This window comes from Ailuropoda melanoleuca, chromosome 5 (genome assembly GCF_002007445.2).
Source record: "Ailuropoda melanoleuca isolate Jingjing chromosome 5, ASM200744v2, whole genome shotgun sequence".
NCBI classification, from domain to species: domain Eukaryota; kingdom Metazoa; phylum Chordata; class Mammalia; order Carnivora; family Ursidae; genus Ailuropoda; species Ailuropoda melanoleuca.
Window position 1 is genome coordinate 60,654,363 of NC_048222.1, and position 23,331 is coordinate 60,677,693.

Here is a 23,331-nt window from a genome sequence, read left to right on the forward strand (position 1 = left end):
CCCCCCGCCCCTCCCCGCCCCTCCCCGCCCCAAGCAGGGAGCCAAACTCTGGACTCTTTGGAGCTTGATCCCAGAACCTGGAGATCATGACCTGAGCCGAAGGCAGCTGCTGAACCAACTGAGCTACCCAGGCACCCTGGTCATTGTTTTTAAATATGTTATTTTGAGAATTTTCAAATTTACAGAAAAATTACAAAAAATAGTAAAATGAACATCCAATTACCATTCACCATTCACCAGCTGTTAGCATTTTGCCACAAATGTCTTGACTGTGTACTTTTTTATTTTTGCCAAACTATTTAGAAGTTACTTCATAACTCTTTAAGTACTTTGGCATGTATCTTGTAAGAACAATAATATTCTTATTTAATCATATACAGTTCAGTTTGACCTCCCACCAACCAGAGCAAGGGCAGTTTTTTGTTTGTTTGTTTGGTTTTTTTAAATGATCTGCTTTGGGGGTAGTTTTTCTAGTTTATCTGTTTTTGGACAGTGTCACCTTGCCTGAACCCTAGGTTTATCCTCTTCTCCTCCATGTATCACTTCCACCATTACCTCTCACCTCAACCTGACTGGTCTGTTAACACCCAGAACTTCAAAGTGTGGTCCCCAGACTAACAGCATCACCATCGCCTGGAGATTTATTAGAAGTACAGATTTTTAAGTTCTACCCCAGACTTACTGAATCAGAAACTCTGGTGGCAGGGTTTAGCAATTTACATTTAAACAAACTCTCCATATAATTCTTAGGCACAGTGCTTTAAGGTAGGATTGGTAAACTTTTTCTGTGAAGAGCCAGGTAGTAAGTATTTTAGGGTTTACAGGTAGGTTTCTATTGCAACTACTCAGATTTGCCATTGTAGCCATTGGCAACATGTAAATGAATGAGGGAATGAGTGTGGCTGTGCTCCCATAAAACTTTATTTACAAAAACAGGCAAGGGCTGAATTTGGTTGATGGACCTTAGTTTTCCAACCCCTGCTTAGGCCATCAGAAAGATGCAGAATCCTTCAGATAGCAGTTGGTTTTAGAGCTGTTACTTTTCTGGATTTGTCTTTGTTTTCCTCATTTTTATCATGGGAGGAGTTTTGTTTGTTTGTTTCCAGCATTTAAAGATGTGTGTGTGTGCGCGCGCGCACATGCAAGAGAGTAAATCTGATTTTTAAGTGTTTAAGTGATTTTTAAGCTATATGGAAAGCTTCCTCAAGATGCCTAGTCAGAAATGGCAATCTGTTTTTAGCCTGCTTTTTCAGTGAACTTTATATCATACTGCTTTAACATTTTAATTCACATGGACTCTAACTTACCTGTAATGGTGCTCCCCAAGTGCCTAGCTTTGAGTAGTAGTAGAATTACAGATGGTAGATTTGGAAGTGTTTTCTAGTCTAACTTCCTGTTTCTACTGAAGCGGAAATTGATACTCAGAAAAGTTGGAGACTTGCCCCAAATATCATAGTTATGGTCAGAATCCTCACCAGAACCAGGGTACTGCTGCAAGATAGATAGCCTTGTGTCTCTTGCAGTCTCAGTGCATTAAGTTCTGAAGTTAAAAAAGTAAAAAATCTGTGTCCCCAGTTTTTTCCTATTGTAATTTTTTTCTGATCTTCCCCTGTTTCAGGCTGGGATAGAAAATCGTCAGCTGGACACAGTAGATTTCTTTTTGAAGAGCAAAGAAAATCTTTTGAATCCGTCCTCAAAATCTTCCGTACCTGATCAGCTTGATGACTTTCCATCTCATTTGTATTTAAGAAGTAAGTGGAAAAAGCTTCTACATTTGTATTTATTATTTTATCTTTTTGGTCACTTTCATATTATTGCTGTGCTTTCTGATGACTGATAGACTTGCCAAAACTCAGTTATGACATTTTATATACTTTGTGGAATTTTGAGGGAGTTGTAAGAATCTGTAAATGTTCTCATTCAAAGTAGGGGTATTTATTGTTCATATCCTATACTGTGCTTTGTATTTTCAGTATGCAAGGAATTTTATTCAAAAGAGAATAAAATTCATTTGCAAAATTGCCTACTCTTGCAACTATCTGATATATTTAGTGATGGCTGAGTTGTGGATTGAGACTTGTTATAAAAATTTTTAGCCTAGGGGCGCCTGGGTGGCTCAGCCGTTAAGTGTCTGCCTTCGGCTCAGGTCATGATCCCAGGTTCCTGGGATCAAGCCCTGCATCGGGCTCCCTGCTTGGCAGGAAGCCTGTTTCTCCCTCTCCCACTCCCCTTGCTTGTGTTCCCTCTCTTGCTGTCTCTGTCAAACAAATAAAATCTTAAAAAAAAAATTTTTTTTAATGCGCTTTAACATCTATAGAGGTGATCATATGATTAAAACAAACAAACAAACAAAATTGTAGCCTACAGGCACCTGGGTGGCTCAGTTGGTTAAGTGTCTTCCTTCAGCTCCAGTCATGATCTCAGGGTCCTGGGATCGAGTCCCGCATCAGGTTCCCTGTTTGGCGGGGAGCCTTCTTCTCCTTCTACCTGCCACTCCCCCCTGCTTGTGCTCTCTCTGTCAAATAAATAAATAAAATCTTAAACTTTTTTTCGGCCTAACTTTTCAGCATTTTTGCTATAATACCAACACTTCTCTTTAAGATTTGGCTTTCCTATTTAATAAACTGGAAACCTAGTTTTTATTCTTGGACCCAGAAGCCATGTGCATCCTTGCTTTAGAGGGATAGGGTAATAAAGTATGTTTTTCCTTATGCATACAATTTTATAATCTGCCCTTTTTTTTCACTTGATGTATTTTAGACCTCTTTCTTGTTAATAGATACACTTTTTATTTGTGGTAGTATAGAATTTCATTGTATGGGCTATACCATAATTTACCTAACCGTACTTCTGTAAGACATTTAGATTGATTCCAACTTTTACTCTTGTTGGTAATGTGCTATAAATTCTGTGTGTGTGTATAATTTCACATATGTACAATTATTGAGATAAATGTGTAGATGTGAAATTTCCAGGTCAATCAAAGAGACAAACGATTTACATTTTTTTTAAAAGATTTTATTTATTTGAGAGCGTGTGAGCCAGGGGGCGTGGGAGGGAGCAGGTCTTAATTAGAGAACACGTGACCTGGGTAATAGCAGATTTTTAGATCCAAGTAACAAAATTTCCTTTAAGTTTGATCAGTCATGGAAAGAAGCAAGTGACCCAGAGAACGTAGATGGAGGTCTGAACTCTTGGAGAGAATCTTGTGACAGTGCTTTAAAGGCCTATGTGAAAGATCGTTATTCCAACAGCTTCTGTACTGTTCATGCTAAAACTGTAGATGGGGTGTTGCAGACCATCACTGCATATATTGAAAAACCACCAGTTTTAGCTTAAAAACTTCTGGAATGGTTGTTGGAGATCAGAGTGGAAGTTCACTGTCACACCACCTACAGCCCAGGTGGTCGGAGTACTTAAGATTCAGGTTCACTGCTATGAAGATGGCAATATTCAGTTGGTTAGTCATAAAAATGTGCAGGATTCAGTAACCATTGCAAATGAAGTCCAAACTGCCAAGGAGTTTATTAAAACCATAGAGCATGAAGAAAACGAATACCAGACAGCATTTAGTGAAAACTGTCAGACAATGTCATACACCACATTTAAGGCCTTGCACTGGCAGCTTCCAGTTACTTGCACCAAAATTGACTGGAACAAGACACTCAGCTACAAGATTGGTAAAGCAATGCAGAATGCTTAAAGGCTGAGTGTAGGATTCTTTAGTATGTGGAAAGAAAGGATTCAATATGTGGTCATATGATAAGTGATTTATAAACGAGAGTGTTATTTTGATTAAAAAATAGTTCAAGAAGCAGCTCAGTTGGTAGAGTGTGTGCGACTCTTGGTCTTGGGTATGAGCCCCACATTGGGTGTAGAGATTACTTAAAAATAAAAAAATTTTTAAAAATTCCTTTTTAAGATTTAAAAAAATTTATTTGAGGCAGAGAGAAAGCATGAGCGGGGGGCGGGGGGGTGCAGGGAGGGGGAAGGAGCAGACTCCCCGCTAAGCAGGGAGCCTGCTGTGGAACTTGATCCAGGACCCTGAGATCATGACCTGAGCAGAAGGCAGACGCTTAACCAACTGAGCCACCCAGGCACCCCCCCCCAAATATTTAAGTGTATTTTCCTAGGGCTTTCAAAGTTAACAGATTTTCTAGCCTTACAGAATACTGTTGAACCTATAACATCATCTTGATTCTTTTGAGTTCTCTGCCTTGTAATTTTCTATTTTCACTGTATCTACTAGTAAATTTTTTAATCTGCCACATTTTATGATGGTGAGAGAGATCTATCCTGGAGTCATTTTACTGTTTAGAAAATTTTCCTAGCCATGAAGTCCTGTTACTGATACAGACAGGTAATATGCTCAGTACTTTTCCACCCTGTCATTTGAAGCACTTCTGGTACTTCGGTGGTTTTTACTCACCTACCAATAGCCAAAGAGGATATGCTACAAACTAGCTGAATGGAAGACACACTTGTCCTTCTCCACCGACTGCCTTGATTATCATTTCTTACATCTCATAACTGTAGTTTTCAAAAGTTTGGGTTGGGCTTTTCAGATCCTTTTAGGGGGGCAAGGAAGTTTTCTGGAAATTCCATTATAGCCAGCTTCTCTGCAGAAGTTGTTTTTACATCCAAGCAGGGAACCACATTCCCTGCACATGAACACAATAGCTTTTTTCTCTTCCCTCGTTGTCTCCTTCCCATCTAGTACCATTATAGTTACAGACATCTGCATCTTTAGAAGAGTTTTACCCATTTGTTAGTATTATTTATTATTCAAGACATATTAGGGATGTAGTAGAGTATAAAACTTGGAAAATGCAGATGTCGAAGGAATCATAGGTATTTTGTGCTTTAATACTTTGTGGCAGGATTGAACTATAAGCAGATGAATCAAACAACTATGTAAATCACAAACAAAAACTAAAAATGAACCAAAGTGAAAAGGATACGTTCCAGGTAGGATCTTTCTCTTGTAACCTGTTAGTTAAGGGAATACTAGTGGTTTGTTCTAAATAGGATGTAAAACATATTCCAAATTACTCTTCCTCAGTCCTGCCTGCCAAGAACTCAAATGTAACTGTGATACAGCAACCCTTCCCAGATATTTTGGCAGGTATATGTGTGATCTCAGAATACACAGGCGACATAGGTATGGTATGACAGCTGGTAATGATGGCTTCATTTACATTGTTTATACTTCTATGCCCGGGCCTCAAGGGAAGGTCAGTTTTTAAAAAAACCAAGCAGTGTCTTCCTCCCTGTCTCCAAATGCATGTCAAAAAAGAAAGGTGTTTGTGCTCCAGCTTTGTTTTTACTCAGTAATACAGTTAAGCAAGTTTGTTTCCAAGTGACCTGTTGAGCCGTGTAAGCATTTTTATTTCAAATAAAATATATTTGTACTATGTGTGTCATTCATACTACCCATTCATACCGCCCTATCCTCTCTGTCAGGTAGTCCAATATACCAGTTTTGTTCTTTAAAAAAAAAAAAAGTATTGATTGCCACATGGTATTTTTGGATATGTTAGTTTTATTAGGAGTATACTGATGCTCATGTTAATTTCTTTGGTTCTTTCTCAGATGTGGAAGAGCTCACACCAGCATTGGATTTACTTTGCTCAGCAATCAGAGAAAGTGATTCTGAAACCCAAAGCAAACACTTTTCAGAACAGTTGCTTAATCTTACACTGTCTTTTCTTAACAAACAAATAAAGGAACTTTTTGTTCACAATGAAGGTAAGAATAGCAGCAAAGAGGGGTTCAACTGCCCTATTCCTGTGTCAGGACAGAGATACAAGTGGTCCTATTGCATGAGAGAGCGTGAGCTGGTAGAGTGCTATTTACTAAAGCTGAGAGAAGTCAATGTATAATTGAGTGAGTGACATGGGTTCAAACACTGGGAAAGTTGACAGAAAGGACTAATCATTGTGAAAGGGTTATATTAAAATACAGAGCTACTTGTGACTAGGAAAAAGCTCAGATTTTTTTGTCTGAAATTTGAAAACGCTGAGTTTAAATTTTGGCATTTCTAGAATCTTTATAATCATAACAGGTTATGGTTTATTCCTTCTCTCTGGTTCTTGCCCTCTATGTATATGTATACACACACATATATTTTTGTATATATGATATTGGCAAATTGGTGTTTTCCATAGAACTAGATGAACATCTACAGAAGGGAGTGAATATTTTGACCAGCTACATTAACAAACTTCGAACCTTCCTGATAAAGTTTCCGTGGAAGATAATAGATACAGTGGATGAATATGATGTAAACGAAAATGTTCCCAAAGTGAGAGAGAGCAATATATGGGAGAAACTCAGCGTTGAGGTAAACATGAGCAATCATCACTTCTTTTATTTGCCAGATTTAGAGGATCTGAGAAAGCAAACAATTTAGAATCTTACACTTGTGATTCAGAATCTTTGGCAAGGGTTTAGGTTTTACAGATTTGGAGATCTCTGGGCACGACTTCAGATTTATGTCTACAAGCTTCATTTATTTGGAACACAGATAGGTTCCCTCTTAATGCCAGATCTGCCCACTTGCATCCGGTGACAGGCATCCAGCCCCAAACCCATGTGCAGTGGCACAATCTTAACACTTCCTCAGTGGTTGGGGCCTAGTGCTTTGGACTTAAGCATTCTGCCTGATAAATCAAATTGCTGCTGCTGGTTTGATCTTAGGAAACTTTTATTTTATGCCATTATGTCTCGGAAGTATACTCAATTTGAGTTCTCAGATTCTAGTTAAGATATCTTGCCAGTTACATTTTCTGTGCTCCCCTGCTTGCTCGTTTGTTCATTCGTTCTTTCTTTTTTTCTTTTTAAAATTTTATTTATTTAACAGAGAGAGAGATGGCCAGCAAGAGAGGGAGCACAAGCAGAGGGAGTGGGAGAGGAAGATGCAGACTTCCAGCAGAGCAGAGAGTCTGATGCGGGGCTCAATCCCAGGACTGTGGGATCACGCCCTGGGCTGAAGGCAGACGCTTAACAACTGAGCCAGTCAGGCGCCCCTGCTTTTCTTTTTATAATAGAAGTCAGTACAACCAAACTTTGTTACCCTCTTAATGACTGGGGTCTGCAAGAATCCCTCCACCTACATGGAGAGTATTCTCTTCAGAAAGACAAAGACCCTATACACAAGTAATGAATCATGGAACTTTACATCAAAAACTAGGGATGTACTGTATGGTGACTAACATATAATAAAAAATTATTATTAAAAAAAAGGGACAGATATGTTAAAAAAAAAAAAAAAAAAGACAAAGACCAAATAGCTTAACCCAGATGATAACACTCAGTAGGGGTTGAATGGGATAAGTTTGACAGACGGGTAAGTTCACAGGATCCTGGGGTGGAGGAATGGGGAAGTACCTGACGTGACTGCATTTTCTGTATTTCTCATTCTCGACCCAAAAAATTACTTGATTTTCCCTCTACCTTTTTTGGCTTCTCTTTTCCAGTCTCCTTTGCACGTTTTACTTCCTGTTTTCCCTCTTTAATGTGCTTCAAGGTGCCATCCATGGTCCTCTCTCTTTTGACTCAAAATAATCGATTTTTAACTTTTTGGGAGGTTGTAGTCTACTTTGATGAAAGCTGTGGACTCTGTCTCCAAAACATGTTTGTGAATGTACACATGTACACATACATACAATTTTGTACATGGCTTCATGGGATTTACAGACCCTTCAAAAGCCTCAGGTTTGGAATGTCTTTTTAGTTCTGTGTTGGGTGTAGGTCTTAAGTATAGGTCTTTATTTCTTCTTACTAGTGTAGTAACCTAATGCCTTACTGTCTTAAGCTTGAACCCCTTTCAGTCCATTCTCCACATTGCTGCCTAAATATTCTTCCTAAAATATGTATCTGATTATATCACCTTTTGCTTTTAAGATCCTTCAGTTGTCTCTACATAATTTTTTGGATAAAATCCATCTCCCATGTATAACGCCCTACGTGATGGGACCTCTGCTTTTCTTTCAGGTCTCATCTGCTACTCTGTCCAGCTTTTTCTCCAGTTAAATTATGTAATTTGGAAGTTCCTAAACACTGATAATGTATGCCTTTGTATATAATCCCTCTTTTTTTTTTTTTAAGATTTTATTTGAGAGTGTGTGCACATGCGAACACAAGCAGGGGAAAGGGGCAGACTCCCCACGGAGCTGGGAGCCCAGGACCCTAAGGTTATAACCTGAGCTGAAGGCAGATGCCCAATTGAGCCATGCAGGCACCTCCATAGTCCCTCTTTTTGGAACACTTGTCCTCTTTCCTCAATATATGTATATAACATTGGCCTTTTAAACTTCACCTTATTAGTCTCGTCTTCTCTACTAGGAAACCTTTTCTTTTTTATTCCTCCTTTTATTTAGATGCTCCTCTTCTGGATCCTCCTGTCTAGCACCTTGGGATACCTGTATCATTGCCTGTGTCATACAGGACTATACAATCCTTTATTTGTGTATTTTCCACTAGTCTAAAAGCAGTGTCTGTGTTTTGGTCAACTTCATCTCCGCTGTGCAAAGCCCCAGTCTAGCAGCAGATTTTCAATAAAAGTCCATTAGGTGCTCAATAAATATATAAGTCCCATGTTGATCATCATAATAAGGAAATGAAAAGGAACTTAAAAGGCAAATATTTTCCTCCTTTTACTAGGAAGTTATTGCCAATGCTATTTTAAACAACAAAATACCAGAGGCACAGACTTTCTTCAGGATTAACAATCATTCTGCTCAAAGACTTGAGGAGCTGATTAGAATAGGCCTGAATTTGGTATTTGACAGTTTGAAAAAGAACAATATAAAGGAAGCCTCTGAACTTTTGAAGAACATGGTGAGTTGCATCATCGGTTTGTCTGATCTTAAAGTCTCTAATGTAAGAAAAGATCTCTATATTTAATACAGTTTCTGGTTGATAGAAAAATTGACTTGTATTCATAGTTGTATCACAAACTAAGAAATTTATATAGCTTGTACTGGAAAATAATAATAGAAATGTTCTTCAGTACTGAGAACTTTTTTGAAGAGATTTTTTTATTGGGAGTTTCCATCATTTGCTGTTAGACTTAAGCACTTGTCTTGAAGGAGACAGTGCTTCTCCTAGAAGGCTTCACATATCAAAGCATGCCCAGGGCTTCATTTTTAGGGGGACATTCTGGGTTGTTCGTGTGACCCCTTACATCTCCATTTGAACTTTCTAATGGCTTATACCTTGGCTTTGTGCTCCGTGATTTTACCTCATTTGAGAAGGGGAAGGCCCAGAGGTAGGCCTCCTGGACTAAGCTGAGACCTGGCCCTAATCTGCATGGTTGGGGTTTGCCCATGATAACCTTCTGGAGATAACAGAAGAGCAAAACTATGTAAGGGTTGTGGTTTGCTTGACTTTTGTTTTCCGGTGAATCATTATAGCAGATATCTATAGTTTTTGGTCATACGGTCGCCTACCATTACCTTAGGTTGTTCTATGTGCTGTCTTTGTTCTGGCAAAATAGCTAAGGACTTTAGGGATAGGCAATAGGTATGTATGATAAATACAGAGAATGTTCTCAAGAGCAGAAAAGCTGTAGAATTCTAACAGGATACATGCCTGTAATAGAGTAGTTCTTTAAAAATATATATTCATGTTTAAAATAGCCCTGTTACAAAATGTAAAAGTTTTGAAAATTTTCTCTGTTTACTGTAGGGCTTTGATGTAAAAGACCAGTTGCTCAAGATATGCTTCTATACAACTGATACAAATATACGGGACTTTTTGGTAGGTAAGGGTGAGGCTATGTAGTTTACATCTAGTAAACCTTGGTGAAACTCCAAAATGAATTATTTTAATATTCAACTACTATCTAGTAAGTAAAATTATGAGAACTCTTTAGTATTTTTTAATGATTGTTTTGTATTTGTGGTAAAAAAAAAATTTGTGTGAATTTATATATGCCTCAGAAATTCAAAATACAATTGTTAAATGGCATTTAATCTCATGACATTTGTTTTGCAATTGTGCTTGATTTTTGTGAGGTCACTAGTTAATTATTTTTTTATTCAAGGTTGAAATTTTAGAAGAAAAAAATTATTTTTCTGAAAATGAAAAAAGAACTATAGATTTCGTGCATCAAGTTGAGAAGTTTTATTCAGGACGTTTCCAAGAAAATGTGCAGATCCAGTCCTTTGCCAGGTAGTCTCGTTAGCCCACTTTTGATAATATGGAAAAAATACTGTGGACAGTGTTTAGTTTATAATTGTTAGTGAGCACAGATTTTTTTATGTGGAACTGAACTTACATTCTCTATGAAGATAAAACTTGTATCACCAGAGAGGATTCAGGAATTTCCTGCCATTTCCATATGTGTATAATCACATATATATTTTTAAGATAATAAATACAAAAATGAGAGTATTGAATTATGTGTTCATTAGAAGAGTAGAAGTTCATGAACAGATAAAAAGGAATGATGTTTTTCTCCCCAGAATTAAAAACATTTATATCACCATTGTAGGTATTGGATAAAGGAACAGGATTTTTTCAAGCACAAATCTGTTTTGGACTCACTTCTGAAATATGATCCTAAAGATAAATTTAACAAACAGGACCGTAGAGTTGTGTTAAATTGGGCTCAGTGGTGGAATCAACTAACACAAGAATCCATCCTTCTCCCCAGGATAAGTCCAGAAGGCAAGTGTGAAGGAACCTAAAATCTAACATACTGAATAAGGGTTAAAGTAGGCATTGGTAATTGAATCGTTTCATGAATCTCCATTTTAGAATTTCTTTTGGAGGAAACATAGTTGCTTTAAAATGCAAGTTATTGCATTAAGACCTCTTTCTTACCTCAAGATTTTTGTAACAGATTTATAATGTGATACTGGAAGAGAAAAGCCATATGGTTCAGTGAATTGAGATTTCAAGGCTAAGAATTTTCTTCCCAGCCTCAAAGTGACATCTTTGTTTTTCCAAATAGTCTTTATGTTTCTTCTTGTGCAAACCAAGGATCTGTATCACACCAGGGCTCTGGGGAATAAAACAGTGGTAATTCATAGAATGTTAAATTCATGTTTACTGTTACAGCCAAAGTTTCTATTAAAAGAAAAGGGAAGAAGAGGCCTGGAAGAATAAGTGAAATACACTGATTTCCAAGTTTCGTTTAACCACTGTAATAATGAGAAGCAACATTCAGCTCTTCCTTCAGCTGAAGTATTGATTATGAAATGAGCATGAAAGAGGAAAATAGTAAAAGAAGCAGAGGGCCTGAGTAATTCATATGTTATATAAATGTGCAGATCATCATATCTAGTTAGTGTTGAGCTTTGTGTCAATAATCATAATTCGTTGCTATTTTAAAGTGTATTTTATTCTTAATGCAGAATACAAATCGTATTCTCCTGAAGCCCTCTGGAGCTATCTTACAGCTCGCCATGACTGGTCAAGCATTATCTTGTGGATTGGAGAATTTCAGGCTCAGAACAGTTGTGCTTCGCTTCAACAGAACAGATGGCCCCTTCTGACTGCTGATGTTATCGATCGGCATACTTGCTGCAACAACTACATGAGGAATGAAATTTTAGATCAGCTGGCCAGGTATTGTAACTGCAGGGATGAATACAAGAAAGGGCAATAAAAAATAATGGTGTAATTTTTCCTCTGAAATGCCATAAATCCAAAGCCATGTCATTTTAAAGTATTCAGAACTGGGGCGCCTGGGTGGCTCAGTCATTAAGTGTCTGCCTTCGGCTCAGGGCATGATCCCAGAGTCCTGGGATCGAGCCCCACATCGGGCTCCTCTGCTGGGAACCTGCTTCTTCCTCTCCCACTCCCCCTGCTTGTGTTCCCTCTCTCGCTGGCTGTCTCTCTCTGTCAAATGAATAAATCTTAAAAAAAAAAAAAAAAGAAAAGAAAAAAGTATTCAGAGCTATAAGGGTGTTATCAGCTATTGAGGTTTTGAACTAAAGAGAACTTCTCAATTAAGAAATTAGTGGGGGGAAGTAGCTCTTGAAGTGATGAGTAGAGACTTTAAAATTTTAATCCATTGCTAAAAATTATAATTCTGTTAGGTTGAAACGTGCGAACTTGCCATTTGTGTGGGTCAGAAATGACTGAATATCAGCAAATCTCATAAGGCTAAACCTAATCTGTCTTTCCAAGCTATAAACATAATATAAGGAGACCATAACATATATGTTAATTTTTAAGTTTCATAAAGTTATTCCCCGTGTATTTATTTTATTGTATATTTATTTATACTTATTGTGAAAGTATAGCTGTATTGTCCTACCCAACTTGAAGATGTGAAGAGTGAGATCTAGAGAAGAGCTTTGCCCAAGCCAGTTGCTTACAGATTTCAGTTCTTTTACCCCTGACTTTCTATTCGCTGTTCTTTGCATTACGCTAAATCCTTTTCTTGTTTATCAGAAGTAAAATTGCGTATAACTTGCATGCTTATCAGATATGTAGCTTAGTATTTAATTGCTTAAAAAGCTAGTATATGTATGATTTAACATGAATTATGACATTAAGGAATTAATGAGATCTATAGTAACAGATTAAAGGGAAGAAATCTCTGATACAGAAAAGTGTTTGATAAAATTCAGGATCAATTTGTAATAAAAGCTACATATTAGCAAACTAAGAATAGACAAATTTCCTTAGCTTGAAAGGGGTATCTAAAGATATCTTCTAGCTAACATTATGCTTGACGGTGAAACATCACAGACATTTTCTTTGATTTGATCCAACACAAACCTGTCATCGATTCTTCCCAAGTTGATTTTTAGATATAATGCAATCTCAGTAAAAATCCCGGCAGGTTTTCTTGTGGATTTTAACAAGCTGATTATAAGTTTTTAGATGAAAATGCTGAGGGTCAAGAATAGCCCTGAAAAAGAATGTGCCCTACCAGATATAAAAGCTTATTCTAAAGCTATAGCAATTAAGACAGTGGGAGTATTGGTTCAGGGATAGACTGTGGAACAGAACAATGAGCATAGAAACAAACTTCTGCATGTATGCTCACTTTATATATGGCAAAGGTGGCACTGCACAGTGGGCAAAGAACAGTGTTTTTGACAAAAGGTGCTGGGATAACTGGATAGCTATGTGGGGGCGATTAAGTTGGACTTTCTGCCTTCTATCATGTATACAATCAATTCCAAGTAGATCTCACAACCTGAACGATAAATGTGAAACTATAAAGCTTTTCGAAGATGTAGAAGAGTATCTTCGTAATCCTGGGACTAGGATATGCTTTCTAAATAGTTACTGATATCTAGAGAGCTGCCCGGCAAGAGTTGTGTCCCCTAGTGGACAGTGTCAGCCAACCTGCAGTCATCCAGCGCAGAGAGAGCCAAGGTATCCCCATCCTTTCTTTTTTTCTGACTCTCATCATCTGATGGTGGTTTCCCATAGGGTGAACCAAAATGGAAGCCTGAGGACACTGGAGTCTTCTGTCCAGGTGATCCTCCAGGGATAGAGCACAGGAGAAGAGTAGAGCTTGGATCTGGAAGGGAAAGATATCAGGGCACATAGGCATTTCACAAAAGAGGAAGCACAAATGGAAATATAAATTTGGTTTACCAAAAATTGAGGAGCACCTGCAATGATCATCAAAGGTAGAGAGTGGATAAAGTATATTATAATCATACAGTGGACTATTATATAACAATGAAAAGGAACAAATTGTAGTCACAGGTATCAACATGGATAAATCACACCACGTTGAATATAAGAAATAAGACTAAGAACAATATATCCAGAATCTGCCATTTATATATAAAAGTTTAAAATAGGCAAAACTCAACCATACGTTATTTGGGGTTACATACTAGGAGTGGGTAAAACTATGAATAAAAGTAGGGAATGGTTATTACAAAACCAGGATAGTGGTTACCTCTGGGGAACAAGCAGTGGGGAAGGAATACATCAAGGGCTTCCAGGTACAATATTCTATTATCTGAGTGTGTCTTTAAATGCCACAGAATATACGTTCTATTATCCTTTATATGGTACATATACTTAACAGTAAATTTTTAAAAAGTAATACTTAAATGTAAATTTCTATTCTTGTTTAGTAGTTGGTCTAGTTAAATTATTCTGCTTTGGTTTTTTAAATGATTTTGTGAGGATATTTTGGAAATTCTCGGTGGTTAAAGCCTCTGGCTTCAAGAGCTAACCACTGTTGCCACAGCGGGGTGTACAGTTCCAGTCAAAACCACAAAAAAATGGAGATAGATTAGGTTTTTGAAATATTAAGAGAACTCTAGACTGTCATTACTATCTTTAAACATTAAAATAGTGCATAAACCTTCATCAGAAACTGGCAAAATATAGTCAGAACATCGTTATAGAGTGAGACTCGGCAGTCTTAATTTGTAAATCCTTTTTTTTTAAGTAGTTGAGACTTCAGCAATGGAAGTGGTTTGGTCTGCTCTGAATCTAGCGGCTTTGTAACTTGCCATCTCTGAAACCTGCCCAACAGGAATGGGATTTTTCTTAACTCTGAACTAGAAGACTTTGAACTCTTCCTGCTAAGACTGAACCGCATTGGGGGTGTGATGCAAGATGCTCTCCCCATTCAAAACTACAGATCCAAAGAAGGTTGGGATTTCCATTCTCACTTCATTCTCTATTGTTTGGAACACGGTCTGCAGTATCTTCTCTATGTCTATCTTGACTGTTACAAGTGAGTACTGAAAACTGATTTGTCTTTGAGCAGGTCTTCACGTTTCCTCTTTCCATACTACTTCTGAACATGACTTTTAGGAAAATACTAAACATTCACTTGAAGAATGCTGGTCTTTTTCAGGTAGTTCTCCCTCTCCCCTGCCAACTCTAGCACTTGGTACCTTAGTTCAGTGTTGCCTTCAACTAAATGCTTATCATGTGTTTTTTGGACATGTTAATCCTGTACATCTCTGTTCACCTTTTAAAAACTGGAGAGAATAAAATGAAAGAAATGCTATAGAAGTTTAAAAGAGAGGAAAATTCTAAAGTTAACTTGGAGTCCTTTGATACCTTCATTCCCAGACAAATGAATGTTCAACAACTTTGAATTCATAACCACTACAAGATATGTTAGATATGCTCTACAATTTAGATAGGTGAATGAATATACATCAGTACGTACCTGCCCAAGGTCAGCCTGCAGAATCATCTGTGGCCACTGTGAATTACTGTTGGGTCAGTAATACAAAGAATTGTAGTCTCTAATATATGAGAATACCATGTTCTTGGCACTAGTCTAAGTGCTTTATGTGCATTAATTCATCTAATACTCAACAAAAGTCCTATGAGGTGGTTACTCCCATCTCCATTCCACAGGTGAGGGGCCCGGAGTGTTGAGAGAGACTGTGGCTTACTTGAAGTGCGCAGTTCTATTGAATGGCACAGCCAGGTTTCATTCTACTTAGGTTTGATTCCAGAGCCCACATTTATGTGCTAATGAGAACATTTTTATTTTATTTTGTGTATTAAAGACTAGTAATTCAAACAGATGATGTTTTTCCGGTTCATACCATTGAGGCTTATTTGGACACAGAAATTTTTTCCCCAAAGCTACTGGCTCTGAAGAGAAGATATCAAAGTCATATATTCAGAGGATGTATTCTGAGACTGAATTCCTCAGTCCTAGCTTCTGTAGTGTGTAAAACTTTTCAAAAACCTCTGAAGTTTGAAAATGCTAAAGAGTTTTTGATGTTTAAAAAAAATACAGTAGGGGGTGCCTGGATGGCTCAGTTGGTTAAGTGTCTGCCTTGGGCTCCATGGTGGATGGAGCCCTTCTTTGGGCTCCCTGCTCAGCGGGGAGTCTGCCTCTCCCTCTGCCCCTCCCCTCACTCATGCTCACTCTCTCTCTCTCAAATTTTTAAAAAATACAATAAAATATAAAGTATCTGAAAGGACAAGGTATCTGTTAATCTTATAGGGTTGGTAAAATTTCATCATGGAAGTAAACACATTATAAATAAAATTACCTGTCTCTAAATTTTTCTCTATTTCCAGATCATAAGGAATATATAAAGCACAACACAAGGAGTATATAACGTTACATTTACTTTTAATTCCAAAGTCCTTTTTAAATGCTCATTATCATCTGAGTATAAACATGGTTAAAATTGTCTTATCCCGTATATTAACCAGAATTTGTTCTTTTGTTTTATGTGCAGACTTAGTCCTTCAAATTGTCCCTTTTTGGAAAAAAAAGAATTATATGAAGCTTACCCTTGGTTCGAATTTTTAGTTCAGTGTCGACAAGTTTCCAGTAATTTAACAGGTATGGGTGTACTGTATTAAAATACAAAATTTCTTTGGCTAGGGGCGCCTGGGTGACACAGTTAAGTGTCGGACTCTTGGTTTCTGCTCAGGTCATGATCCAGGGTCTAGAGATCAAGCCCCCCGTCAGGCTCTGTGCTCAGCAAGGAGTCTCCTTGAGATTCTCTCTTCCTCTCCCTCTGCCTTCCTACTCATGCTCTCTCTCTCTCTCTCTTTCTTTCTTTAAGATAAATCAGTATTATTTTTTAAATTCTTTTTTTTTTTAGCTAAATAACTGGTCTGTTGAATGGCATTTAATTTGTGAGTTCTATATAAATCACTTGGCTGTAGACAAATATCTAACTATAACTTAGGCTCAAGTTTTATTTAAGAAGCAGGAGACCAAAAATGTTCCCTTCTCGGCAGCCAAGAAAAGCCAAGATGGCATGTGTGCGTGTGTTCCCTTCCCCCTCAGCCTCATGCTCTGTTGTCTTTGGATATCTCTCATCTTACCAGCTTAACACAGGCTGAATTCCTGCTCTCTGGTAGATGGACACCCTTCTTCTGTGAAGAAGTGGTCTGTCTTCCAGGTGCCTGCCCTGAATCCTTTAGTAAGTAACTCCATTTGGAGGGGAAAAAAATCCACAGTATATGTGGGATTGTTGTCCTCTGCAGTGGAGCTACTGAAGGAGAATTTTGCTCCAGATAGAATCAAAAAAGCCCTGTAACCCCATTCCCCCCAGCTTGAGGGCTTAGCTGGCATTATTCCAGAGATCCACTACACAGGCAAGAAATATCAACAGCTAATCTTTCATGGAATTCCTGGCTTTTTCCCAAATAAAGAATTTTTTCATAATGTGGATTGGTTTTTTTTTTTATTGTTTTGCTTTGGTTTTTTTGGATACAGATTATAAAATAATACATGTTTATTGTAAAGAAAAATTGGAAGCCACAGACAACTATCTAGAAGCTAAAACTCCGCAGGTGGATAGCCTAGGTAGATAATCATCCACAGGCAACTCTTGATATATTTTAATGTATTTTGTTCGGGTATTTTCTCTATACTATTTTTTTGGCTTGGTCTATGTTATATTTCGTTCATCCAATGAATATTTATTAAGCTCCCACATGTGACAGTCTTGAAGTACTAGGGATACAACTTTCTGAAACATCTATGTATTTATGTACCGCTTTTTCCCCATAGTAATTATAAGAATTTTCCTGTGTTCTTAGAGACAATGACTATTTTATGTCTACGTAATATTTCATCATATGTATGTACTGTTAACTAATGTACTGTCCTCTCATTTTTTGACACTGACGCTGTTCTCAATTTTTTTTTATCATAAATAATAGTCTTGTGTATATTTGAACATAAAATTTTTGTCTTTCAGATTATTTCCTTATTTCAGATAGGTTCCTGGATATGAAATTACTGGATCAAAGGTTAAACACATTTTGAAGGTTCTTGCTATAAGGCCAGATTGCTTTTCAGGGGAATTAGAGCATATTATCCCTAAGTCCCAGTTTCTACGTGCTTGAGGATGATTATTTTTTAAAAATCATTGCTGATAAGGAATATGCAGCATCTAATTATTATTTTATTTTGCATTTCTTTATTGCTAATGAACTACATATTTTTATGTGTCAAACATTTGTATTTCCTCCTTTGTAAATGGTTATTTACTTTGTCTACTTACCTATTAGAGTCAGTATTTTGGGCATTGATTTGTATGAGCTTTTTGCTGAAGACATTAGTCCTTAGGTTGTCATTTGCTGTTAATTTGTTATTAAAATTTCCCCCCTCGTTCATTAGCACCTTTCAATTTTTTTCTATTTGTCTCAGTTTCAACACTTGTTTGTCTCAATTGTTTGAATAGAAGTTTTTATTTTATGGGGACAATTCATTTTTTTCCCTTTATGGTATTTTCCTATTGCTTTTCATCTTAGAAAGTCCTTCTTACTGTGGATAGAGTTAAAAATTTTCTTCCTCAGAATTATGTAATTCTTTCTCTTGAGAAAAACCTACTCTTTTTTTTTTCAGATCCCAAACTGATATTCCAGGCTAGCCTTGCAAATGCTCAGATACTGATCCCCAGCAACCAGGCCAGTGTAAGCAGTATGCTATTGGAAGGACATACTCTCCTGGCCCTTGCTACCACAGTGTATGCCCCTGGAGGTGTCAGCCAGGTATGGATAGCACTCTTACCTATTATGGCAAATATATATGGACTGATTTTAAATGTAGCAGAAATATCTATGGATCTTCTAGACTCCTTTGATATTCAAATACAACCACCTACATAACTGTTTCATTTTATTAAAGAGCATAAAACAAGGATGAAGTTTTAAATTTTTGTTAAGTTGGAAGGGAACTAATATGTGGTCTAGAGATTTTTTTTTTTTTTTTTTTACCTTTGTTTTCTAAACTTCAGGTTTGTTTTCAGGATAGAATCAGGATCTGATTGCTCCTGGGAGCAACTATACTTTAGATGTGTGGCTTGGGAATTATTCTCTACTATTTGTACTCTTAGGCAAAAAGGAAATCATAATTTTTAGCTATCCATATAAACTCTTCTAAGGGACCCAGTGGGAATTTGCGCATCTGCTTTTTTGAAAGTACGTTGTATGCCTCATTATAGGGAACTTAAGAATGCTGCTTAACATCTAATCTTTAAAAGCTTCTTACTGATAATACCAACTCTTCCAGATTCTTGTAATATATTTTAATTCATATGGTTATCTATCCCTCTGTTTTTAATCACCTGTCAGAAATTAGTCATAGAGGGGCGCCTGGGTGGCACAGTGGTTAAGCGTCTGCCTTCAGCTCAGGGCGTGATCCCGGCTTTATGGGATTGAGCCCCACATCAGGCTCCTCCGCTATGAGCCTGCTTCTTCCTCTCCCACTCCCCCTGCTTGTGTTCCCTTTCTCACTGGCTGTCTATCTCTGTCAAATAAATAAATAAAATCTTTAAAAAAAAAGAAAAAAGAAATTAGTCATAGAAAAACTTGAGAACTGAGGGAGAAGGACCTACGTGGGAGTCATCTAGTCTAGTAGGTATTTTTTTCCCTTTAAAAATATTTACTACTTACTATTTAAATGTTTTACATATTTTAGTAGCAGAGCCTTTTTTCAAACAATATTTTCACATATAGTTTGAAAACCACTGATGTAGTTGAACTACCTAATTTTGTAGATGAGGAAACTGAGGCCTGCTGTTAAACATCTGACCCAAGGTCACCAGCTAGTTTTTCTTAGAACCAGAACTAAAACTATTGGCTTCTGACTCCTTGACCAGTGTTTTTTTCACAACCATACAGTTTTTCAAACTAATCTTTGTTTCACTCTTGTGAAAAAAAGACTAAATTTGGAGATGAGAAGAACCTTAACTCTGCACCATGTGATCTGTCTATTTAGGTTGTTCAGAATGGCGAAAATGAGACCTGTTTGAAGAAAGTAGATCCCCAGTTACTGAAGATGGCGTTAACTCCTTATCCCAAGCTAAAAACTGCTCTCTTCCCACAGTACACTGCCTCTAATGTTCTGCCACCTGATATTACGCTTTACCACCTTATTCAGGTACAGTATTTAGGAGTATCAGTCACGGTTCAGCCAGGAAAACCGAAACCCACTCTGGGTCTTTCAAATGGAGGACACTGAACATAGGTAATTACTTACACAGTCATAGCAGAATGGGGAATCCAAACATGCGATGGTGAGACAACTCAAAAACTGACAAAGAAGGAAGCTGTCAACACCCCTAAAGCTTCATGAATGGTGCAAGAAGGTAGTGTTATTAGAACCCAGAAGCTGGACCTGTGTCTCTGGGAACTAAACTCATGACCAGGCTGCCTAGTGGGAGCTGGGGACATAGAGGGTGGAGCTGGAACCTTGGAGGAGATACCCCAGAAAACAAAGGAGGAGGAAAATATCCTGGTTTCGCCCCTCTCCCCACTTTTAATCTCCCATGTTGTCTCTCTTGGCTAAATTTATCTGGTAGCCAAAGGGCAAATGAGCTTAGGAAGTGTAGTTCTCTGCAGAACAGGGGAGAAAGATGGGAATGGATCCTCAAGCAGACGGACATTTGGCCAGCATGCTTGTCTGCTGCCTTCATCGAAAGCTACTTCATTCTATTACTGATAACTTCTCGCTCCGTCTTCTCAATGAATAAGGCTATTTGCTTATTTAAATCAGTGCTTCTTAGCCTTTTTCAGGACAGAGATCTCTTTAAGAATGTGAGAGAGCTAGGAGTCCTCTACCCAGAAAAATTGCACATACGTGTATGATTTTGCTTCTGTTTCAGAGGAATTCAGATTCCCTGAAACCTATTCAGGTCCCCTGTGATGAACACATTCTTTTGTTCATTTCTCATTTCAAAGGGCTTTTGCTTTTTTTCTCTGGGTGCACATACTCCCATAGTGTCCTGAATTCAACATAAACTCTATAATCTATAAAGGTACAAAATCTCTCTAATGTGAACAGTCATTAATTTATAGAGTAGTCCTACTCAAAAATGTGGTCCCCAGATGGCTGCCAGTCCATGAACTGCTTGTTGCTGGTATGTGATGACATTAGGATCTTCCACTATTCTATAAATCTGTGTCATTAAGTACACTATTCAGCTCAGCAGGCTTTCTGTGTGTGTGTGTGTGTGTGTGTGTGTGTGAGAGAGTGTGAGTGAATGTAGCAAGACACTCTGGAAGCAGGAAGCATTTAGCTGCATTTAAATTTATTGCAAGCTTCTCATCTCATTGCAGACCGGTAGCACTGCTATAAACTATATATAAGTGGATTATATAAAAACATAGTTTCACTACCCAAAGTGGATTCAATCAGCCTAAAACATAAGTGGTTTCAGGCTGTTCTTTGTTCTGTTTTCAAGTTGACCCATGCAGTTTTAGTCCTGTTACTTTACGAAAAGTAGTCCTTCTTCAATAGACCATAAATTCTCCTTTAATTTTAAATCAAAGCTGCTCTTTCCTTAGCCACCCAAATCATGACTTAAAGGTTTTTTTTTTATATTCTCCTTTGTCTTTCCTATCATCTATTTACTGTCTTTGCTACGTCTTTGACCTAGACAGATTTCAAACAGCCACGGCTCCCTGCTTTCAAACCTTATTCCACTCCTTTTTCTTTGTTGGTGGTGGTGATTTGTTCATCACATTCCTCTAATGTTTGATCTACTTGTCTCCCTTTTTCCTTTCCAGACAGACCAGCCATAGCTCACCTTGTCCTCTTTACATGGCAACATTGTCTAGTCTCTTAGTCCTCTTGGGTTTGGATTCCAAAAGCATTTCAAAAGTCCATTTTACATTAGAATTGATGCGGCTTCAACCAAGAGAGAGTACACTTTGCAGACATAGTTAGAAGTGAGAAGAGTCTTTAAAAGGAACATACCTGGTTCTATTTTTATTAAATAGGAAAGTGTCTCATGCATTCTTTTTTTTTTTAAGCTGCAATCACAGAATTATGTCCAGAAAGATAAGGTTGGAGAAGGGAAGCAGACTACTTGTGAAGTCTTTTCATATAACTTTGTTTACTTATTTTAGAATCAATTAACTTTCAACTCTGACTTTTCTGCTTTTTCAGTCACTGTTGCCCTTTGACCCTAGTAGATTATTTGGCTGGCAGTCTGCCAACACACTGGCTATAGGAGGTAAGTCATTCCAGGTACCTAGGGCTTTAGAAGTAAGTATTACAGCAGTGTTGACGGTAGACGTTAATGTATGTAAAACCAATCCAGTTTTTTTCACTGCTTTCCATTTCGAAAATAAAGATGCGTTCCAATGGAAAACATTTTCTAGGAGCCTGAATTAAAAACGTGTTGCGAGTTAAAAGTAATCGTAGCGCGTCACTAGTGCTGTTCTTGCTGGGAAATGTACTATCTGCCGGTGTCATTGCAGAGTTCAGTTTCCCACCTGCAGATTTGAAATTAACCATGCTGAGTTGCAGAGGATTAATATTGCTTCACTTTCCCTCCAGATGCAGTGAGTCATCTCCCACATTTTTCTAGCCCTGACCTGGTTAATAAATATGCTATAGTAGAACGTCTGAATTTTGCGTATTACTTACAACATGGACGGCCATCATTTGCATTTGGTACTTTTCTGGTCCAGGAATTAACCAAGAGCAAGACTCCCAAGCAGCTGTGAGTATTTAAAACATAATTTGTACTCTTAATAAAAGACATATCTATGTATTTTTACATATACATTTGAAAAAATGTGCTGGAAATATATCACAGTTAAGTAGTTATATCTGGCTAGTAATTTGGTCGTCTTTTTTTTTCCCCCCTTCCCTTTGTGCTTTTCTGTATATACAAGTTTGGGGGATTTAGTGTGTCTTTTGTTAATGGGAAAAAGATAATAAATGTAATATTAAAAGATACTATTTATATCTTTTAAAATTCTGGGGGTTTTTTGTGTTTTTTTTTTTTAATGACCCAGGAGCAGGGTGCCTGGGTGGCTCAGCCATTGAGCGTCTGCCTTTGGCTCAGGTCATGATCCCAGGGTCCTGGGATTGAACCCCGCATCGGGCTCCCTGCTTGGTGGGAAGCCTGCTTCTCCCTCTCCCACTCCCCTTGCTTGGGAGCCTGCTTCTCCTCTCCCACTCCCCCTGCTTGTGTTCCCTCTCTCGCTGTCTCTCTCTGTCAAATAAATAAATAAAATCTTTTTAAAAATAATAAATGACCCAGGAGCTTGCCAAATATTGGAATTACTCTTAAGAGGGAATTGTATAATAAGATGGGAATTCTGTATTTAAGATCTTCAGTTTTTATAAATCACTTTTATAAAGCACCGAATTGGGAGGAGTATTTGATGCAGTCAGCTAAATATAGATTTACTTTACTGTAGGTTGTTTTGTAGTTAACAACGTAATGCATTTTAGTGATAAAATATTCACGTAATTCAGAAAGGTGAAAAATGAAAGCTAAAAAGTCCCTGAGTCTCCTATCTTCATTCTGCATAGTAAAATTCTGTTCCATGTTCCCTGGATGAAGTTGGAAGCAAGAATAATTTGGCCTATGCGTAGGCTCCTTCTTTTAGGAAAAGGGTAAATATAACGGAATGGGGGGCTATGGAGACAACTGA

The 23,331-nt window shown here is 37.7% G+C and overlaps 1 protein-coding gene and 1 pseudogene across 5 annotated transcripts in view; both read left to right on the forward strand.

Moving 5' to 3' along the window:
• Positions 1-23,331, forward strand: part of SPG11 (SPG11 vesicle trafficking associated, spatacsin) — an 83,230-nt gene that overhangs the window by 19,997 nt on the left and 39,902 nt on the right. For all 5 annotated transcript variants that reach the window (XM_034661036.1, XM_002913237.4, XM_019801540.2 and 2 more), the window contains 14 exons: positions 1,619-1,751; positions 5,593-5,748; positions 6,168-6,343; positions 8,665-8,841; positions 9,691-9,762; positions 10,049-10,176; positions 10,499-10,674; positions 11,364-11,577; positions 14,471-14,674; positions 16,155-16,261; positions 18,284-18,429; positions 19,658-19,819; positions 21,830-21,896; positions 22,223-22,388. In XM_034661036.1, the coding sequence (XP_034516927.1) occupies positions 1,619-1,751; positions 5,593-5,748; positions 6,168-6,343; positions 8,665-8,841; positions 9,691-9,762; positions 10,049-10,176; positions 10,499-10,674; positions 11,364-11,577; positions 14,471-14,674; positions 16,155-16,261; positions 18,284-18,429; positions 19,658-19,819; positions 21,830-21,896; positions 22,223-22,388 (2,084 nt within the window). The remainder of the gene's footprint in view (positions 1-1,618; positions 1,752-5,592; positions 5,749-6,167; positions 6,344-8,664; positions 8,842-9,690; positions 9,763-10,048; positions 10,177-10,498; positions 10,675-11,363; positions 11,578-14,470; positions 14,675-16,154; positions 16,262-18,283; positions 18,430-19,657; positions 19,820-21,829; positions 21,897-22,222; positions 22,389-23,331) is intronic.
• Positions 1,911-3,807, forward strand: LOC105238734 (annotated as a pseudogene).